At 47.8% G+C, this 22,471-nt stretch overlaps 1 protein-coding gene and 1 non-coding gene across 2 annotated transcripts; both read left to right on the forward strand.

Moving 5' to 3' along the window:
• Positions 1-561: 561 nt before the first annotated feature.
• On the forward strand, positions 562-6,494 carry LOC123430942 (callose synthase 12-like). The gene is made up of 2 exons (XM_045114771.1): positions 562-5,743; positions 6,253-6,494. Exon 1 carries the CDS (start codon positions 577-579, stop codon positions 5,740-5,742), a length of 5,166 nt encoding a protein of 1,721 aa, XP_044970706.1. The 5' UTR covers positions 562-576; the 3' UTR covers position 5,743; positions 6,253-6,494.
• LOC123433732 lies at positions 3,314-3,393 on the forward strand. The gene has a single exon (XR_006625059.1). It is a non-coding gene; the product is annotated as a small nucleolar RNA J33 (small nucleolar RNA).
• Positions 6,495-22,471: the final 15,977 nt, after the last annotated feature.

Raw genomic sequence — 22,471 nt, forward strand, 5'->3', positions numbered from 1 at the left:
AATTCTTTGAAATGAAATCATTTTGTTTCATGGCAGTTGGCTCCTTGTAATTAACCAAACACGCCTTCATCTGGTGGTGTTTTCTTTCTTCCCTTGCCCAACGTCTCGGTCCGTTCCTGATACTGACACCGCGCCGACCTTCTCCATGTCATGCCATGCCATGCATGCACTTGTTCTCGTACCTACTCGCAGGGTAGCACATGTGGCTGAATAGTCAGTGTCCACTCAGTCAGACTCAGTTCATTCCATCCCCCACCATGGCCGCCAACTCCAAGTGGATGAAATTGATCCTAACAACGGCCTAAGCCCCAAGCAAACCCGAAGTTTACTACAGCGATGACGCGCGCCGCCACCAAACGACCACCCCCGGTGCCGCCGCCGGCCAGCGAACCCTACAACATCCTGCCAAGCCACGACCTCCACGCCGAGCACCCGGCCCTCCTCCGCCTCCCCGAGGCGCGGGCCGCCGCCGCCGCCCTCCGCCTCCCCGAGGTGCGGGCCGCCGCCGCCGCGCTCCGGGCGGTGGATGGCCTCCGCCCGCCGCCCGTCTCTCCGTTGCGCGCCGGCGAGGACCTGATGGACTGGCTCGGCGCCTCCTTCGGGTTCCAGAGGGACAACGTGCGGAACCAGCGCGAGCACCTGCTGCTCCTGCTGGCCAACGCGCAAATGCGGGTCTCCTCCTCCTCCTCCGCGGGCTCGCCCGGCGCGCTCGACCCTCGCGTCGCGCGCTCCCTCCGCGAGAAGCTCCTCGCCAACTACACCTCGTGGTGCCGCTTCGTCGGCCGCCCGCCGTCCAACGTCTCCGTCGCCGACGCCGACGCCGACACTACCCGCGCCGACCTGCTCTTCACGGGGCTCAGCCTCCTCGTGTGGGGCGAGGCCGCCAACCTCCGCTTCCTGCCGGAGTGCCTCTGCTACATCTACCACCACATGGCGCTGGAGCTGCATCGAATCCTCAAGGGCAGCGCCACCAGCCCCGCCGTGCCGGCGCGCGGGCGCGGCGACAACGCTTTCCTCACCCGCGTTGTCACGCCAGTTTACAGCGTCATCCGCGCGGAGGCCGAGTCCAGCCGCAACGGCACCGCGCCCCACGCTGCCTGGCGGAACTACGATGACATCAACGAGTACTTCTGGCGAGGCGACGTGTTCGACCGCCTGGGATGGCCCCTGGATCAGGCGCGCTCGCAGCACTTCTTCCGCACGCCACCGAACACGGGCCGCAGCCGCGTCCGCAAGACGGGGTTCGTCGAGGTCCGGTCGTTCTGGAACGTTTACCGGAGCTTCGACAGGCTGTGGGTGATGCTGGTGCTCTACCTGCACGCCGCGGTGATCGTGGCATGGGACGAGCATGCTGCGACGTGGCCGTGGCAAAGTCTCATGGCGCACCGTGGGGTGCAGGTGCACATGCTTTCCGTTTTCATCACCTGGGCCGGGCTCAACTTCCTGCAGACGCTGCTGGAGATTGGCACGCAGTTTCGCCGTGCCACCGGCTCCGGGGACAGGGACGGCCGAGTGCTTGCCGTGCGCATGGTGCTCAAGGCCATTGTGGCAGCAGGGTGGGTGATTGCATTTTCCATACTGTACAAGGGAATCTGGAACCAGAGGGACAGCGACCAGAGCTGGTCGCCGGCAACCCATGCACGAATCATGAGGTTTCTGTATGCGGCCGTGGCGGTGTTTGTGCTCCCAGCGCTCCTTTCCATGCTGCTCTTCATTTTCCCCTGCGTGCGGTGTGCATTGGAGAAGATAAGCTGGAAAACCTCTTACGCTCTTAGCTGGTGGTTCCACAGCCGCGTCTACGTTGGGCGTGGGCTACGGCAGACCAACACCTTCGACAGTGTGAAATACTCGGCCTTCTGGATACTTGTGCTTGCTGTCAAGTTCTCCTTCAGTTACTTCCTCCAGATCAGGCCACTTGTGACACCCACCAAAGAGATATACAGCCTGAGCACGGCCGCATACGTTTGGCACGAGCTGTTTACCCACAAGAATCCATTTGCTGTGCTCTTATTGTGGTTACCCGTGGTTCTGATCTACCTCATGGACATACAGATCTGGTATGTCATCTTCTCTTCTCTGACCGGCGCATGGATGGGGCTTTTCATGCACCTGGGGGAGATCAGGGACATGAACCAACTGCGGCTTCGGTTTCAGTTCTTTGCAAGTGCCATGTCATTTAACATCATGCCGGAGGAGCAGCACGAGAATGGACCCAACAACTTTCTCGGCAGGCTTCGGAGTTTCCTGCGTCGGTTGCGGCTACGATATGGGCTCTTCTTATACCGATCCATCTCCCTTGAGTCAAATAAGGTGGAGGAGAGACGGTTTGGGCTTATTTGGAACGAGATAATCGCCAAGTTCCGGGAAGAGGACATCGTAAGCGATCTTGAGGTGGAGCTTCTTCAGCTGCTACCTGCGCAACTAAATGTGCGTGTAATCCGGTGGCCGTGCTTCTTGCTATCCAACGAGCTGTCCCTTGCACTTGGTCAGGCAAAGGAATTCAAAGGAGGATCTGATCGCAGGCTGTGGAGGAAGATCTGCAAGAACGATTATCGCCGTTGTGCGGTTATTGAGGTATATGACACCACAAAGTACTTGCTGCCAGAGATCATCGAGGACCGAACCGAGGATCGTCGCATCGTGACACAGTTGTTCCATGAATTCGATGGATCCATGGAAAAGGAGAGGTTCACGGCCGAGTATAACATGTCGGTGCTCCAAGATGTCCATGCCGAGCTCGTAGCTTTATTCAGCCTGCTGCTCAAGCCCAACAATGATATGTACGAGATTGTCAATGCGCTTCAGACTCTCTATGATGTTGTGGTTCGTGACTTCCGGGTCGAGAAAAGAAGCAGTGAGCGGCCCACCAAACCTCTTTTTCTGGACAAAATCCTGCTGCCTGCTTTTGCTGAGGAGAATGACACCTTCTACAAGCAGGTGCGCCGGATGCACACCATCCTTACCTCAAGGGACCATATGATCCATGTCCCAAAGAACCTTGGAGCTCGCCAAAGGATTGCCTTCTTCAGCAACTCATTGTTCATGGACATGCCACGAGCAACCAAGGTAGACAAGATGATGGCCTTCAGTGTCCTCACACCGTACTATGATGAAGAGGTCCTGTACACCAGAGACCAGCTTTATAAGGAGAATGAAGATGGCATCTCGTTATTATACTATCTGCAGCAGATTTACCCGGATGAGTGGGACTTCTTTGTAGAGCGCATGAAGCGCGAGGGGATGTACAGCGAAGAGCAGAGGTCAAGACATCTCCGGCAGTGGGTCTCGTACAGGGGACAGACGCTATCCCGCACCGTGAGGGGGATGATGTATTACTATGAAGCTCTCAAGATGCTGACTTTTCTTGAATCCGCATCTGAACAGCAACAGAGGCCGACGACCTCTGAATCCGCGTCTGAACATCCTCCATTGATTACTCGATCGAAGAAGAATTGTTCAACACCAGTTCTGGCTTCTACTTCCTCTAGCAGCGCATCTTCTTCACGTGCACCACCAGCACTGAGCAGAGCAGGCAGTGGTGCTGGTGTGAGCTCCTTGTTTCAAGGTAGCGATTATCGGACCGCCCCCCTTATGAAATACACTTATGTGGTTGCATGCCAGCTTTATGGTCGGCAGAAAGCTAGAAATGACCCCCGTGCTGTTGAGATACTGGAGCTGATGAAGAAGTACGAGGCACTGCGTGTCGCTTACGTTGATGAAAAACGCTCGGACGCTGCAGGTGCAAGTGAAACAGAGTACTTCTCCGTCCTTGTGAAGTACGACCAACTGGTCCACAGGGAGGTTGAGATTTATCGGGTTAAGCTTCCTGGACCGATGAAGCTTGGTGAAGGCAAACCGGAGAACCAGAACCATGCGCTCATCTTCACAAGGGGCGATGCGGTTCAGACCATCGACATGAACCAAGACAACTACTTTGAAGAAGCTCTCAAGATGAGAAACCTGCTCGAGGAGTTCAATCCTTATCGTCCGTCAGCTCGCAAGCCAAATATACTTGGAGTTAGGGAGCATGTGTTCACCGGTTCTGTCTCTTCCCTGGCCTGGTTTATGTCTGCCCAAGAAACATGCTTCGTCACTCTGAGTCAGCGTATCCTTGCCAACCTACTCAAGGTTAGGATGCATTACGGCCACCCCGATGTGTTTGATCGTCTTTGGTTCTTGGGCCGAGGTGGTATTAGTAAAGCATCCAAGGTGATCAACATCAGCGAGGATATATTTGCTGGATTCAATTGTGCTCTCCGTCGAGGCAACGTGACACACCATGAATACATTCAGGTTGGTAAAGGAAGGGATGTGGGGCTCAATCAGATCTCCATGTTCGAAGCCAAGGTTGCTGGCGGCAATGGGGAGCAAACCCTAAGCAGAGATGTCTACAGACTGGGCCAAGGACTGGATTTCTTCCGGATGCTCTCTTTCTTCTACACGACTATTGGGTTTTATTTCAACACGATGATGGTCGTGCTAACTGTGTATGCATTTGTATGGGGCCGATTTTATCTCGCGCTCAGTGGCCTCGAAGACTATATCAGCAGCAACACTAGCTCTGTTGACAATGCAGCCCTGGGGACCGTCCTGAACCAGCAGTTTATCGTACAGCTTGGCCTGTTCACGGCATTGCCCATGATTATTGAGAACTCGCTTGAGCTTGGTTTTCTCACGGCAGTCTGGGATTTCACAAAAATGCAATTGCAGTGTGCATCTGTCTTCTACACCTTCTGCATGGGAACCAAGACGCACTATTACGGGCGGACACTCCTCCATGGAGGCGCAAAGTACCGTCCTACCGGCCGTGGTTTCGTGGTGGAGCACAAGAAATTTCTCGACAACTATAGGCTGTACGCCCGCAGCCATTTCACCAAGGCAATAGAGCTTGGTGTGATATTGTGTCTCTATTCGTCTTACAGCAACATCGCAGGGAATACGCTGGTGTACATCCTGCTCACGCTCTCCAGTTGGTTCCTAGTATGCTCGTGGATTCTCGCCCCCTTCATTTTTAACCCGTCGGGTTTGGACAGGAGGAAGAACTCGGATGATTTTGAGGATTTCTTCATTTGGATTTGGTTCCCGAGTGGAATTTCAGTCAAGTCTGACCAATGCTGGGAGAAGTGGTGGGAGGAGGAATCGGACCATCTTCGGACCACCGGTGCGTGGGGGCGCTTCATCGAAATCGTGTTGAACCTCCGGTATTTTTTCTTCCAGTATGCAATTGTTTATCGGCTTCACATAGCCGGTGGGAGTACAAGCATCCTCGTCTATGTTCTGTCGTGGACATGCATACTGGTGCCTCCGGTGCTTCTTGTCACAGTTACCTACTTCAGAGACAAATATTCAGCAAAGAAGCACATTCGCTACCGGCTTGTGCAGGCTGTTATTGTCTCTGCCTCTTTGGCTGCTATCGCCGTCCTGCTTGCACTCACAAAGTTCCAGCTCATTGACATTTTTACTAGCCTGCTGGCTTTTCTACCAACTGGATGGGGAATCATATCCATTGCTCTGGTGTTCAAGCAGTGCCTGAAGAAGTCTGACACTGTTTGGAAAACTGTGGTTGCTGTGGCACGTTTTTATGAGATGATGTGGGGATTAATCGTCATGGCACCGATAGTTGCGCTGTCATGGCTGCCTGGACTCCAGAAATTGCAGACGAGGATCCTGTTCAATGAAGCTTTCAGCAGGGGACTTCATATTTCCCAAATGATCACTCGCAAAAAACCACATCAAGTTTAGGGTATGATTTGTATGTACTCATGTCCTCTTTGTTACTTACTTACCAGAATGTTTGTAAGCATTCCATGTAGTACAGTACTAGATCTGAATGTGGACATGTTAGATATATTTTATAACTGAATTGCTTGAAATGAATTATAACACGTCATATAAGTCCAGGATATTGAGCTTAATTGGATTGACATGATATTTTTTCGGAGGTCTATTTTTTCGAACTATGTGCTCTAACTTGCAACGGGATATTGAGCTTAAATGGATTGACAACATCATTAAGTGACTTTGTGTAAATATGCCGGCAAACCAATATGAGATGCTGGACATCAAACTGAAGCAAACTAGTATCATGTTGTGTGCTGACTTGGTTATGATTAGCTGTGACTTTCCGCTGACATGTTCGCGGGGATAGGGAAATGATAGGCACCACCGCACCAGCACCATCTAGTTTATGCGGGGGTTGCTTTTGAGTAATAATGTTGTTTCTTACAGGAAAAACTTTCTCATTTTTTTCAGGTTCTTTGTATGTGTATCTTTGGTGTGATTTGCAACGTCAGGAGATCGGGAGGGCATCACGTCAGCATATAGGTTGTTGGGGGTTGTGACCGTTTACTAGGCAGATGTACTCCAAGCACAGATGCAATGAGGCATGGCTGTGTTGTAATAGGATTTGTGATGCTTGATTAAATTATAACGACTGCTACAAATCAGCCGCCTGCCCAGCCGTCTGATTAGACGAACATAGCACGCTCGATCAGAACGAATGCAGCCCTCCTCTTCTCCTTTCTTTTGCATCCGCAGCTGCCAAAAAAGAAGGGACTGCATGCAGCACCAGGTCACCAGCCCCCTTCCCCTGGACGAAGCTCCATTATAGCCCCTCGCGGCGAAGACAAGCTGCAACGCAGCACCGCCGTCACCGACGAAGCTTCATTACTGCGCCAACGGCGTTCCAATGCAGCAACGACGGAGCTCCACTGCAGCCTAACAACTCTGGCGATGCACCGATGAAGCTCCGTTGCAGCACCAATGGCGCTCCATTGCAGCTCCGGGCATCGCTTCATTGCAGCTGCGGCAGCACGGCCAAGCTCCGGTGCAACACCGGTGGCGTGATGAAGCTCCAATGCAGCGAGAGTTGAGGGAAAAGCCCCGTCGCAACAACAGCGGTTGTGGCCATGGCAAGGATGCAACAACAGCGGCTGCGGCCACGCCGAGGATGCAACGGCAGCGCTTGCTTCGTCGAGAAAGAAATCCATTTGAGGAAAAAGGAAGACGTTTGGAGGAAGACGATGGCTGGAACAGATAAGGTTGCGTGTGTGGCAGAACTTGCACAAAGCGAGGTGTGTCGGCACCCGCACGATTAAGAGATCTGACGACATAGGAGGCAACTTACGGGATCGACTTATCACCCGGCTGAATAGAAACATTTTCCTTAAATTATTGCTCACTCCAGATCTTATGACCCACCCTTGTGTTTTCCTTTCCTCTAGGTAGGCTTCACGTGTATTCCCTCGTCCGTTCATAAATAATTATAATTAAGATCATTTTTAGGGTACTCTATACTGTTGACTGAAGAGGGAGCGGTATATTAAAATCTGACCAATAATTTTCTAAGGGTGCTCTAAGGATACGAAAGACATTAATATTCAACGCAACACTCGACTTAGTGGAACAACACCCGCGAGTTGCCGCCACTCGCCCGATTTTTTTTCCAAAAGGACCGCTAGCCGAGTGGAATTGTCGGAAATGACCACTTGCGTCGTCGTTTTGCAGAAAGGACCCCCACCCCTCTTGGAGGCAGGTGCGCCAGGTGACGCGTGTCACCTGCCGCCACCGTCTGAGGCGGCTGTGTCCGGCCGCCACGCCCCGAGGCGGCCCGACGCGCATTCTGTTCCACCTACGCCGCGACGGAACGGACAGGTGGCGGTGGGGCTCTGCCGCCACCGCCCGAGGCGGCCTGTCTGCAGGTTGGGCCCTGCCGCCACCGCTCGAGGCAGCCGGCTGCCCCCGCACCGCCATCTACTAATTCCTGAATATTTCACTGATTCCCACGACGCCCATTTTGAGGCAATATTCGTTGCTGTTCACTCACGCGTGGACGCGACGACGCTGAAACAACGTTGACAGTGCTGGAACCGAAGCCGAGATGCTGCGCGGGAATACTGTGCTGAGATGCTACTGCTGTGTGCTTTTTTAACCAGATGCTGATTCCTGTTGTTGTTGGTGTCTAATTTCTTTATAAAGCAGCTGCGCCATTGCCTCCTCTCTCACTTTCTTCTCGCGCCGTTGCCTCCTCTCTCACTCGCTTCTCTTGCTTGCTTCAGCCCACACTGCTTCTCTTTCTCTCAAAAACTACTCCGTACACATTTGAAGTGCTGATTTAGGACGGTTTGAAATAGGATTTTGAAGATGTCGTAGTTGACGAAATGATGGATCAAGGTAAGAGTTGTCCATTTCTGTTGGTCGTGTTTGCATGCATGATGTTTTTATTTTGTTTGATTATTTTCTAAGTATGTGTTTTCTTTTGTTTTAGGGAGTGTATTATCATTTTTTGGAATAATTTAGAGCTTCAGGAGTACGATTTTGCCATGCGATATGAACTACTAAGTTGAAGATCAAGGTCTGAGATTTGCAATACATTAATTTTTATGGCTATACACGTTAGATATTTGTGTTCATGTGATAATAGGTCGACTCTGTTCATATATTACCGGTGGTTCGTTCATGCATGCAACTGGTATTTAGAAAGCAGTCGAAAAAATGTCTGTGTAACTAGCATTTTTGTTAAACATGTAATAATATGTTAACTCCATTAGTATTATTATATTTTACATGCAAGACGCGTGTGTAATATTTTTGTTTATGTGATAATTTATCAACCCCGTAGATATATGACTCATGATATGTATATGCATGTAATATGTATTCTAAAACTTTTGCCAGCAGGAAAAAAATTATGTGTGTAATATTTTTGTTCATATGATAATAGGTCGAATTCACTGATATTATACTGGTGATATGTTCATGCTCACGGATATTTTGTATTCGGAAGGATATCCTTATTAAACTAGAGGTATGAATGACATATTGTAACTTATCTTGTATTTATTTTGTAGATGTAGTGTCGCGACAAATGGTATAATATAAATTATGCATAGATGTACAGTCGTTTGTGAATATTTGTCAAATTGTTATATGTAAAAAAGATAAGTAATGGATGTTATTACAATATAAATATAATAATATGATTTTTAGTGGACTAACGTTGTAAATATGGCTGCTCGTTAGGTACTATGAAAAATTTGTTAGTGTTCTATGGGCACATCGTACGTAAAGGCCCTTCTGGTGTGGATGTCTAGGTGCGGGATGACTACGGTTGTAGTGAGAGACATGGTTAATGTAGGGCATCCGGTAGTTAGAAGGTGCATCTGAACGGTGTTTGGTTCAACGATGAATGGAAAACAAATGACCATGGAGGCTTTCGTGGTTGAGGGAGCAAATCGTTGGGTTCTGCGGGGGTTACTGGTGAAAGAGCATGGGCGTTGTACATGGGTTTGCAAGCAATCTCAATAACTTCATGTTTGGACAACCCATGGTTTATGTGGAGTTCATTTCTGCCATTGATGTCGCCGAGTGCACTAGCGGGGCCGGTGAGGCCGAGTTGGCGATAACTGTAACCCCCGACGCCGGCCCATCGGAACCAACTGATGGCCAACAAGTGTATGACACCGGATATTGGTCTGCGGTCGTTGACATGAGCGGACATGTCGAGGGATTGCCGGAGGCGCTAGATGATGACGATGATGGTCATTCTTCTGCCTCTTCGGAATCACATGATGATGAAGTTGTTCCCTTGCTTTCTCCTCTGGCTTGGCCACACGAGCCCTTTTTTTCTTTTTCTCGCTCTCAGCATCAGAGGCCTCCTGTCGCTGTCTGTAAACCTCAGCCAGTCAAAGTTTCTTTTCTTCGCTTTTCCTGATCATCTCATCAAGAAAAGCCCTCTGCTCCACACGGTATTTTCCCACTCTCTCTTCTCCTCTGCTTTCTCCTCTGCTTCAGCCTTCGCTCGACGCTCTTCCAAGTCCAAACTAGCCCATGCACAATGACCTCTTTCACGAATCTCGGTCACCGCCCAGTCCGACATTTTCGTGTCGATCCAACGATAGTACATGCACATAGGAGGAGGAGACTACAACAAAAATAGAAATATATATATCAAGCTAACAATAATGTCTACAACGTGTTTATTCTTGATGACCGAAGCATACCGGAGGACTGATGTACGGTGAAGGAGCAACGGGTGGATCCTCCTCATAATTGGCGCACAAGAAAAACTTCATGCCCAACCAATCTGAAAAATCCGTCACCTCCTTCATCTTGCAGAGACCACCACACCAACAACGCAGTACTTCCACTCCCCGAGACAAGCTCGCACTCTTCATTTTCCTAGGCCTAATGCTTTGATACGAACAAGGCAAACTTATACTCACTATATATGGAGCTGCAGGTGCTTTGAAGTCTGGTTGGACGATGGTAAAGAGAGTTTCAGTGCCTCCTTCTATAGACTCATGCGGATGTCAAGGCGGGAAAAAATGGCGCGAACACGCGAAACTTAGGCGGGAAACAGTCACTGACCCAGGCGGGAAACTTAGGCGGGAAACATTCACTGTCTCTCGAGTAGCAGCAACATCATCTTTTTTTAGAAAGCAGCAGTAGCATCATCTACTTTATAAGAAAGCAGCGGAATCAGCACCGTCTCGTGTGGAAATCAGTGCCGCCCGCATTGGCATGGACGCGTGGAGTGCACAGGGCTGCCGGCCCGGCCAGTGGCGGCAGGGCCCGCAACCCTGTGGCCGTTCCGTCTTGTAACAGTGGCGGGAACGGGATCCCGGGCGGCTGCCTGAAGGCATGGCGGCAGGTGCCGGCCGCCTACTCCCCACTGGTGGGGAGAGGGCCTTTAGTCCCGGCCCGTAAGGGGCTTTAGTCCCGGTTCACCAACCAGGACTAAAGGCCTAACCTTTAGTCCCGGCCCTGTTCCAAGCCGGGACCAAAGGTGCTCCACGTGGCCGCCTTGGAGGGAGTACCTTTAATCCCGGTTCTACTTACGAACCGGGACTAAAGGATCCGTCTGTTTTTTTTTGTTTGTTTGACCCGAAAAGGTAGATTTTTTTTTAATTTTTTTCAAATTTTATTTTTGAATATTTTTTATGTTTTATTCCAATTTTCTAATCTTTGAATTATTTGACAATTTAATCTCTAATCACCCATCCTCACTGCTCTAGCATGGATCACTCATTTTAAATCATCTAACTTCCCGACCGATCACCCATCCTTTCACTGCTTCAGCCCGAGCACGCTTAACTTTCTGGTTATATCGCCCCTAGTTGCCAAGTGTGCACTTGTTGTTTTCCTGACAATAGTAAGCTATCAATCCTAAACAACTTGGGTCTTGATGTCATGTCACATGATTTAATTTTTTGAATTACAAACAATTATTAAAATAAAATTAATAAGTAACAATAATAGTGAATTTCAATGAAAACAACCTAATATTTTTAAATAAAAATATTTTTCTTTTTTTTGGAAAAAACTTCTTTTTGAAATAACTTTTTTTCCATTTGGAATTTTGAGCATGTGAGAAAACTTCACCGGGCAAGCCCGGGTGAAATCAAGTACCAATTTTTCTAGTTTTTTTTGATATATTAATTTTTTTGGACGTCGTATGCAAAAGTTATGGCCGTTTATTTTTTTTCTTTTTTTGCAAAAAGGTCAAAATTCATATCCCAAAATTTCTATACTGACTAGACACTAAAACCTAACAACATCTCAAAGGATTTTATTTTTTAAAGATTTTATCATTTTTGTTTGTTTTTTGAAGATTTTATCATTTTTGTTTATTTTCTATAAAACTCAAAGTATTAAGGTTTCAGACGAAAACCCATCTGCTACAAAGTCTTTTTTTTAAATTAATTGAACTGTAGATTTTTTTGTGCATTAAATATGCACCATACTACAACATGTTAAAATCTACAGAAAGAACTAACTAATAATAATAAAAAACAACAATTAGATGACTAAAACAACTATATAAGCAAAACAATATTTCTTTAATTAAAATCCTAATTTAAATTATTTTAAAAATAACCAAATAAATCTTACTGTGACAACAATCTAACACATGAGTGAGAGCAAAAAGAATTAAATTAAAAACTATTTGTAAACTCAAGTTATTCAAAAACTGGGTTTGAAGCAAATTTAAACAAATTCAAATTTAAACCGATCAAATTTTAAAACTAATGGCACAAACAGAAACTAGACAAAATTTTGAATCTAATGCAAAAAGAATCAATCAAAAACATCAAATATCCTAAAATATATAAACAATTTAAAACAGAAACTACAAACAAGAATTTAAAAACAGAAAAAAAAATCAACACCTTTGGTCCCGGTTGGTGTCACGAACCGGGACTAAAGGGTGACACGAACCGGGACTAAATGTCTACCCTTTAGTCCCGGTTGTCTTGAACCGGGACTAAATCCTCCAAACCCTTTAGTCCCGGTTCGAGACACGAACCGGGACTAAAGATCCAAGACACGAACCGGGACTAAATCCTCCAAACCCTTTAGTCCCGGTTCGAGACACGAACCGGGACTAAAGGCTCCTTACGGGCCGGGACTAAAGCCTCGAGGGAGGCATTGCGATTTGGGGTGACGTGGCCGGGCCTTTAGTCCCGGCCCAGAGGCAGGCTGTGACTAAAGGGTCCCGGCCAAAGGCCCGTTTTCCACTAGTGCCCGTGGCGGCAGGTGACACGCGTCACGTGGCGCTCCTGCCGCCAAAATCGAGGGGGTCTATTTTACCAATCTATACCGCAAATAGTCTTTTCTAGAAATTCCATTCGGCATGTGGTCCTTTTGGACAAAAATTCCACTCTCCCATGCTCCCGCACAGACTTACTCACCCAGCCATGGAAGAGCCGCATGCTGACGCCTCACGGCCGTTCGGGGGAGACTTGGACCACGCTGGCGACGCCCGGTCCACATGGCAGAGAAACGAATGTCGGGCTGGTGAAGGGAGACGACCATAGCGATTTTGTGAGCAGATAATGGCGACAGCCGTGGCGGCCAAAATCTTGCTGACGTCGTGCTACTTGCCGTCCTTGCCGTGTGGCCGACGCCGGTGTTCGAGACGTCGATACACCTGCACATCTACATGCACAACGTGCTGACGGTCCGAAGCCGACGACGGTGCGGCTGTTGGACGTCCCGTGCGGCCAGCTGCTGGAAGCCAAACCTTAGGATGTGTTTGATAGTCTGCAAAGAGGGTGCATGAGCCCAAAAGTTTCCTCTCCAACCCACTTTTCGTTGTTTGATAGAGTGCATGAGCCGCGCCTCTCCCAAGCCCCGACGGCCTCGCCCTCGCCCCGCCGCGCCGCGCCTCTCCCAAGCCCCGACGGCCTCATCCCCGCCGCGTCGCTCCCCTCCCAAGCCCCGCCGCTCCCCGGTCGCCTCGCCCTCGCCCCGCCATGCTGCGCCCTTCCCGAGCCCCGACTGCCTTGCCCTCGCCCCGCCGGGCCGCGCCCCTCCCGAGCCTCGTTGGCGGCCTCACTTGCGCTCGCCGGCCCTTCTCTTCCTCCTCCTGAGCCCCAACAACGGCTTCGCCCGCGCCGCGCCCCTTCCGAGCCCTGGCGACGGCCTCACAGTGCACCTCTTCCCCATATCACACATATCCTACCAAGCACAATCTCATCCAACCATGTCTCAACACATACATGATCACCAAACAACTGAAGATGTAATGTATTCATCATGTTTATACGTATCATGCATTAACAAGGAACACCTATGCTCGGACGAGAACTGCTTCCAAACACACCCTTAGCGACGTTTACAGCCGAGGGCGCCGGAAGGGACCTCCATGGAGACGAGACGAGTAGAGAGCAGCAGGGGTAAGCGCCGACGCGACGGATCCCATGAGAGCAGTGGTGTTGCCGTGTTAGGGGACGGCGAGTCTTTCTCGAGCGCATAGCAGCAGGAGGAAGAGGACGAACGAGGGAGTGCAAGGGTGGGGTGGACCAGGTCGACAATCACGCGGGTGGGTTTAAATTTTTTACTTCCTAAAATGCCCACAAGACTTATATACTGGAGGACGGGAGCGAAGTTGTGCATGTGTACCATTCGTGATTTCACTGGCAGATAGGAGCAGTGCAGATCGGTCATCACCATTAGGTTTCATGAATGAACGTCCCATATTTATTGCAGGGTACCGTAAAAAAGCTCATAATTGAAGAAAATAGTTTCTACTTCTTCTTAACTACAATTATTTAGATACAGAAAGAGTACAATGTATGGTGCTTCAGAAGATGTTTAGTAAAATAGATTAAAAGAATTTAAGCACTAGTGCTTAGCTCTACAGGAGGGATGCTTAACTAAGTATCTGCCTTCTACAAACATTGGTGTTTACCAAGAAACTGGTTTATTTTTCTAAACGTATTGCATTGTGTAGGGTCTAATAGTACGTAGCAAATAATGATGCGCGCCTAGTGCAGAGGCAAGGGAACTGAAATTCGTCGCCCATAAAGGAGATTTGATCTTGGAACTTTACGCTTATTAGCCATGAATAGGTTGAGATGGCCGGATAAGGACTAAACGCACGCGATGCAGTCCCGCGGCCGGTGGCTTACTCTAGCGTTCAGGTCTAGCCCGCCATCGCTCGTGGGGGATCTGGCGGCTCTAGGTTCTCCTGCCTAGGACCTGGCTACAGTTCGTTCGATGAGGATGCTCCTCCGGCCGTCGGCGTCTCCATGCCTCTAGACGTCTTGGGCATCGAAGACGAGGGCTCGGGATGGACGCTGGTTGTCGGTAGGAGGAGGAAGACTGAGGCGGAGTTGGTGAGGGAATTTTGGGTCGATGTCGGTTTCCCGACGGCGGCGGGTAGCTTCGGTTCGGTTGGGCCTTTAGTCCCGGTTCACGAACCGGGACTAACAAAGCGGGACTAATGTTAGCCCCGGTTCGGTTCCGAATCAGGGCTAATATTTCTTCCTGTGGCGGGGCTGGGGGCGAGGGGGACGGGTATTAGTCCCGGTTCTTACTACGAATCGGGTCTATTGTTTCGTTGTCTTTTTTAGCACTTTTAGGGTTTAGGGTTTTGCATTAAATTGGATGGGACTATTTTGCTACCCCTATTTTTCCATTTAATTGTTTTTGACACTTTTTAATTCTTGTTTTACACTAAATTGGATGATACATACACAGCAATAAAGGAACAACTATATTACACGTCATCGTCACGAATATATTACACCATCTCATCCGTCGTGCTTTGTCGAACATATTATAAAATGTAGACACGAGTTACACATGCACATATGCATCTCTTTTACACTTTAACATTTCATCTGATTTGCATTGACGGGCAATTTTGTCTTTCTTCACATCTAGGACCTCTGCATATAAGAATCTAACAATTTTTCTCTTGAATTGCTCGTACACGTTCCTGTGGCATAAGACCGTCCCACAACCGTTCGATCTAATTTAAAGAAGGAGTCAATATATATCAATGAAACCGAACACAATTGACGGTAATAAAATAAAATTGTGAGTATTGTTTATCGTACTTTAATTATTTTATGTCCCGGTTTTTGCCCGTCTCATGGGTCGTCTGGCGAATGAACTCGCAAACATAGTATCCACATAAATTATTTCCATGTTCCTGCCTCAAGCACTTTACGAGAACAAAGTTTAATAAAAAACATAATCAAGAATGATAATGGTATTGAAACTAGAATAAAGAGATGTGCAGATCTAGCTAGTAATTACTTACATCCATTTGTCTAAATGTAAGCTCTGGCTTCCAAACACCCCGACACTTGGCGGTGAACCGTTTCCAAGCCCTGCCAAGAAAACGAAATGAATAACGGAGTTATTTATTAATTGCTTGCTATCAGGAAATGAACAAAAAGTTGTCGATATAGTGCCATAATGATTGAAATTACCCCTGGAGGCATTCCTGCATGTTCGCCCATTCGGCGAGGGGTGTGCGTTTCGGGTCCATGACTTTTACTAGCCCCTCGTCAGGTACAATGATTAACAGAATAAAGTGGAATCTGCGCACGCATAACGAGTACAGTTAATAACATCGAGTAAGCGAAAATAGAATGTGTGTATAGTAACACTCACTTGAAGTTGTAAGGAAATAGTATGTCTCTTTGGTTAGTGGAAAACCATAACCCTTGTACCAAATTATTCTCTGTCTCGTAGGAATCCAGTGTGAGACTTTTGTCATGAACGAAATATGGGTCAATGAACCCAATGTCATAGATTCGTCCTCTTTTGCATTCGAGAATCTTCATTCTGCAAAATTAATATAGTGATGAGTAAGATTATACATGCAACGAACGAGCTAAGTAAGACTTAATGACATAAATTAATAATACTTACAAACAATAAGCACCGATGATAGATTTGTCGAGGGCGTCTTGTTTGTATAACTGAAATAATTCGTCGAATTCAATCATTAGCACGTCATCTCCATGCCCAAAATGCTCGCTTTTATATGCACAGTAGATCCAACTTTGCCGTTCAGCACATGCTCGCATGTACGAGTCATGCAATCTTCACATTTTTGTTGGTAGCTCGTTCACTAACTCAGGTTTGACGAGAGGATACCCATGCCGGTACACGTATGTTATGTCAGCGAAGTCCTGCATATGGTTTAAGTACTCATCAATAGACATGCCATGAGCCTTGGCCGCTTCTCCGTATAGTGCAACAAACTCCGGATCGATACCGGTTGTTTCATCATTCCTCTGCTCGACCGCAGCTCTGCTCGAGCACACCTTTGTATCGGAACACACTTTGAGCGGGGGCACGATTGGTTTTTCTGTTGTCCGAGCTGGGCAATTGATTTCCCGCTAGACGTACTACTCTTCAACCGCTGCTTTTTTGCCTTAGCCGACTTGAGAATAGAGCATTCATAGTCTGCTGGCAACGGTGGCGGGCGATCTGCAAGGGTTTTCAGCATTTTCACACATGCGGCGTGATCTTCTAGGGTGTCCGGGAACTCTGGCTCTTTCGGCTTCTTCTTGGTAGCCTTGTTAGCCAGCCATTCTTGATGCTGGGTGTCTGCCCTCTTAATATTTTCCTCTTCACTATAGTCCCAAGGTATCATCTCCATATCTTTATGAGGTACTTTTGGGAGGGGCGACAACTTACGTTTCGGTGATCGGAACCCCTTTCTGCCGCCACTATTAGCGGTGGTACGTTTCTGCTTTTTGCTCTAATCCTCAGTGGACGGAGACGGCTGACGGGACGGTGGTGACGGCTGATACGGCGGTAGAGACGGCTGCGCTGGAGATTGGTGAGGCGGTGAAGACGGGTTGCGCTGGAGACTGGTGAGGCGGCGAAGACAGCAGTTGCGCTGGAGACTGGTGAGGTGGAGTCGAAGAAGGATTGCTGCTCTGAGGAGTCGGTGGCCTTGGTGGCCAATTTGGAAGCAAGATGTGCTCCTTTGTCCATACAACGGTCTATTTCTTAACTTCTTCAAGTTTAGTCAAATCCCTATCTTCACCTGTAGAGTAGTCCAGCTTCAGCTCCTCATATTATTTCATCACTTCATCCACCGCGACGACAGCGTACCCTTTTGAAATCGGAGAGAAATGCCAAGTTGGATTATGTCCAATTGGTACGGCCACGCCGACCGCCACCGTCAACCTTAAGTTAGCAACTTTCACCTGTAGCTCACAAGGTGTGCTCTCTGTGATATCATCCACTGGGTAGCGACGAGGAGGAGCCGTCGTCAGTGCATCATCATCACCATCATCCTCGAGCTGCGTGGAAGCGACACTGCTTTTCTGATTCAATGCAGCTTCTATCATGAGCCGATGAGATTGGCCGCTACCTTGTTGTCTGTCGATTTGATCCTGCTGCAGCCGCTTTACTGCTTCTTCTATATTACGCGGCCGGTCTGCAGAAGCCACTTTCTCAGCTGCCTCCTTTTTCTTTCTCCTGTGATGGCTTCTATCGGGAAATCTCTTCCTTTCCTCGAAAAATGCAAGCATCCACGGCGGGGAGCCTGGTAAGCCTCATGCTCGCCCTTTGTGTTCATCATTCCCAGGGGCGCGTGAGACCTCGTCGTTCTCTCTATCGGGAACGAACCATACTTCTTCAACATCCTTTACTGCACGTCTAATGTTCTCGATGGGTAGGGGATTATCTTTGTGTCTTTGGTTATATATTGCCTTCCCTTCTGCGTCCAACAAGCCCCCATGCACGTAAAACCATTTCCTTGCCCGTTCTATCCATCTTAAGGGCTCTGGAGTGGTATTGTTAGCCAGAAATGATGCCTCAAGTGCTTCCCACTTAGCCATGTGACCGGCGTAGCCACCAGGATCCATAACATGGTGGTACTTCTTCATATGTGCATTCCTCTTATTTGTTGCAGACTTTTTCAAGGCGTCCTCCGATTTCTTGTACGCCACAAATTCGGCCCAGTAGTCTTTTTTCTTCTCATAGCCGTTATCAAAATCTGGAGTCTTATCATGCAAGATAAATTCCTGGTGCAATCTTTTCTTCCAGCCCCTCAATAGATAGACCATCTTCTTAACAGCCCATTCCTTGACTTTTTTCTCTAGGGCCTCTTTTCGCCTCTTCATTTCCTCCTCATTTGGCTCCTCCTCATCTGGATCCACCTCTGGCGCCGGCAGGGTGAAATGAATCGTGAGCTTTCTCCAAAGGTTTTCTTTGGCTACTGTGCCATGTGACTCCTTCCTCCCTTGGCTTAATCCATTCTCAAATGGTGATAGGGACGTGGTCCGTAACAACAACTCCGCATGCCTTCACAAACTTCTGCTTTACATCTGGGGGAGCAATTGGATGCCCGACATTTGAGACGCTTTCGATCCTGTACCTCCCACCATCATCCATCTTCTTGGTTGGGCCTCGTTTCGTCCATACTGAAGTTTTGCTCAATTCGGAGGGCTAAAAGAAAGAGCGTTAATATATGTATATAGACAGCAGAGGATTAATTTATTAATATATATGCACCTCGACGGAGCCGTCGGCTTCTCCCTCGTCGGCTTCTTCCTCATTGGAGCCGCCGAGTCCTCCCTCACCCGAGACGTGGGCGTCTACCTCACCAGAGCTTCTACCTCCTGTGTTGAGAGACTCATCTCCCTCGCCGGACTCGTTGAGAAACTGATTGGTGACATTGCCAACAATAAAATCATCCTCGCGGATGACACCATGCATCACGTCTTCCTGATATCCGTCTCCGCCGTGTATTGGATCCATAGCATATGCGAATTAATTAAACATAAAAAACTAAATTAACTAACAACTAAAACTCCCGCTTATATATACATCAAATAATCCACTTAATTAATGCATCATCGAATAATCCACTTAATATTATCGAATACATAATCTGGAATACATCAATAATACATCTCTCGAATATAGTAATACATCTCTCGAATAAAATATTACTCATCAACCAACAAAGAGCCGTCGCTGTACTGAGTCGCGGGCGGTGGACACCCAAAGAGCAGGGACAATCATCGGACCATAAATCGGGAGAGATCCCTGAAGAACCTGCCAGGTATTGGAGGACCTGGCATCCAACGCCTCCATGTAGCGACGGACGTGCTCGTCCTCCTCCCTAACACGGCGATGTAGCTCCTCCTCGGGGGCCCGACATCATCGGCACCGAAAGTGGCCCCCGCGACCGCCACCAAACAAGCTCCGGGTCGACAACGGGAGCCCGGTTCCTCGCCAAGCTTCCCACCCCGGAACGTAACTCCTCCCAGTGCCAGCCCGGTGGAGCCCAGTCCCGCACATGCTGGCACCTATCAAGCAGGTGGTCGCCAACGAGTCGACGACGAGGATGCGGGCCGGGCATCGTATGTGCTACTATTTAAATTCCTACTATTTAATAAACTTTTCTAAACTTGTACTCCCTCCGTTCCAAAATATAAGACCTTTTAAAGATTTTATCAGAAAACTACATACGGAGCAAAATGAGTGAATCTATACTCTAAAATATGTCTAAGTAATTCTCTTAACCTTTAAGGGATTTAACAAAATGGCCACATTCTGGATTTGCAGAAAATGGTCCATATTTTTCGTGATCTCATCTACCCTTCTATATGTCACATTGTCTACTGTCAAAGGATTCAAGAAAACCATGACTTCATCATCACCTGTTACTAATAGGTGCATGATGCTATGAAGCTCGACAAAGTTGTTTTGTAACGGAATCCTGAATAGGATAATTAGCTTTTTGGTACGCAGTTCAAAAAGAGCCATCTGAATATTGCTATTTGGAAGGACTTTGCTGAACTTTGTACCAAAAAGTGAATTATTCTATCAGCAACTCCGTTCCAAAACAACTTTCGAGAGCTTCATAGCATCATGCGTCTATTACTACGAGGTAATGATGAAGCCATGGATTTCTTCAATACTTTGACGGACAACGTGACATATAGAAGCTAGCTAGCTAGGTTACATAGATGTGATCAGAAAAAAATTGGATCAACTTGTGCACATACATAATGTGGCATTTTTGATAAATCCATTAATTATTAAAGGACTAAGAGAATCTATTGTCTACATATATGTTGGGGAACGTCGCATGGGAAACAAAATTTTTCCTACGCGCACGAAGACCTATCATGGTGCTGTCCATCTACGAGAGGTGATTTCCGATCTACGTACCCTTGTAGATCGCACAGCAGAAGCGTTAAGAAACGCGGTTGATGTAGTGGAACGTCCTCACGTCCCTCGATCCGCCCCGCGAACCGTCCTGCGATCCGTCCCACGATCCGCTCCGATCTAGTGCCGAACGGACGGCACCTCCGCGTTCAGCACACGTACAACTCGACGATGATCTCGGCCTTCTTGATCCAGCAAGAGAGACGGAGAGGTAGATGAGTTCTCCGGCAGCGTGACGGCGCTCCGGAGGTTGGTGGTGATCTAATCTCAGCATGGCTCCGCCCGAGCTCCGCAGAAACGCGATCTAGAGGAAAAACCGTGGAGGTATGTGGTCGGATTGCCGTGGCAAAAGTTGTCTCAAATCAGCCCTAATACCTCAGTATATATAGGAGGGAGGGGGAGGGAAGAGGCAGTCTCAAACCCTCAAGGTTTTGCCGAAATTGGAGGTGGAGGAGTCCTACTCCAATCCTACTTGGAGCAGGATTCCACCTTCCCACTTGGAAACTCTTTCCACCTTGTGTTTTTTCCTTCTCAAACCTTATGGGCCTTAGTGGGAACTTATTCCAGCCCACTAGGGGCTGGTTTATCTCTTCCCATTGCCCATGAGACCCCTTGGGGCGTGACACCCCTCCCGATGGTCCCCGGCACCCCTCCCCGCACTCCAGGTACACTACCGATGAGCCCGAAACTTTTCCGGTGACCAAAACATGACTTCCTATATATCAATCTTTACCTCCGGACCATTCCGGAGCTCCTCGTGACGTCCTGGATCTCATCCGGGACTCCGAACAACATTCGGTAACCAACCATATAACTCAAATACGCATAAAACAATGTCGAACCTTAAGTGTGCAGACCCTGCGGGTTCGAGAACTATGTAGACATGACCCGAGTGACTCCTCGGTCAATATCCAATAGCGGGACCTGGATGCCCATATTGGATCCCACATATTCTACGAAGATCTTATCGTTTGAACCTCAGTGCCAAGGATTCATATAATCCCGTATGTCATTCCCTTTGTCCTTCGGTATGTTACTTGCCCGAGATTCGATCGTCAGTATCCGCATACCCATTTCAATATCGTTCACCGGCAAGTCTTTTTACTCGTTCCGTAATACAAGATCCCGCAACTTACACTAAGTCACATTGCTTGCAAGGCTTGTGTGTGATGTTGTATTACCGAGTGGGCCCCGAGATACCTCTCCGTCACACGGAGTGACAAATCCCAGTCTCGATCCATACTAACTCAACGAACACCTTCGAAGATACCTATAGAGCATCTTTATAGTCACCCAGTTACGTTGCGACGTTTGATACACACAAAGCACTCCTCCGGTGTCAGTGAGTTATATGATCTCATGGTCATAGGAACAAATACTTGACACGCAGAAAACAGTAGCAACAAAATAACACGATCAACATGCTACGTCTATTAGTTTGGGTCTAGTCCATCACATGATTCTCCTAATGATGTGATCCTGTTATCAAGTAACAACACTTGCCTATGGCCAGGAAACCTTGACCATCTTTGATCAACGAGCTAGTCAACTAGAGGCTTACTAGGGACAGTGTTTTGTCTATGTATCCACACATGCACTGTGTTTCCAATCAATACAATTATAGCATGGATAATAAACGATTATCATGAACAAAGAAATATAATAATAACTAATTTATTATTGCCTCTAGGGCATATTTCCAACAATATATATACTAATTAATTGCAAATACATAACAAACTTTTGCAAATGTCAAAATTCATCAAAATTTTGCAAATAGTTCTAAAATATTAACAGAGAAATACGAGTAGCAAACTTAACATAAAAGGAAAACCTTAACTATTTATATGTCAAATAATTTATATGTAAAATCTACTCTAAAACCTAAATCATTTATATGTCAAATCTACTCTAAAACCTAAATCATTTATATGTCAAATCAAAACCTAACCAAAATCTTCGTTTTTGCACTAATAACCTACTTAACCTAAACTAACAATAACCTATTTAACACTAGCAGAGCCCTAAAGTA

The sequence above is a fragment of the Hordeum vulgare genome, chromosome 2H (assembly GCF_904849725.1).
Source record: "Hordeum vulgare subsp. vulgare chromosome 2H, MorexV3_pseudomolecules_assembly, whole genome shotgun sequence".
Lineage (NCBI taxonomy): Eukaryota > Viridiplantae > Streptophyta > Magnoliopsida > Poales > Poaceae > Hordeum > Hordeum vulgare.

What these genes read in the sequence shown, in the direction of transcription:
- LOC123430942 (XM_045114771.1), top strand. Translation starts at nt 577, where the DNA reads ATGGACTGGCTCGGCGCCTCCTTCGGGTTCCAGAGGGACAACGTGCGG.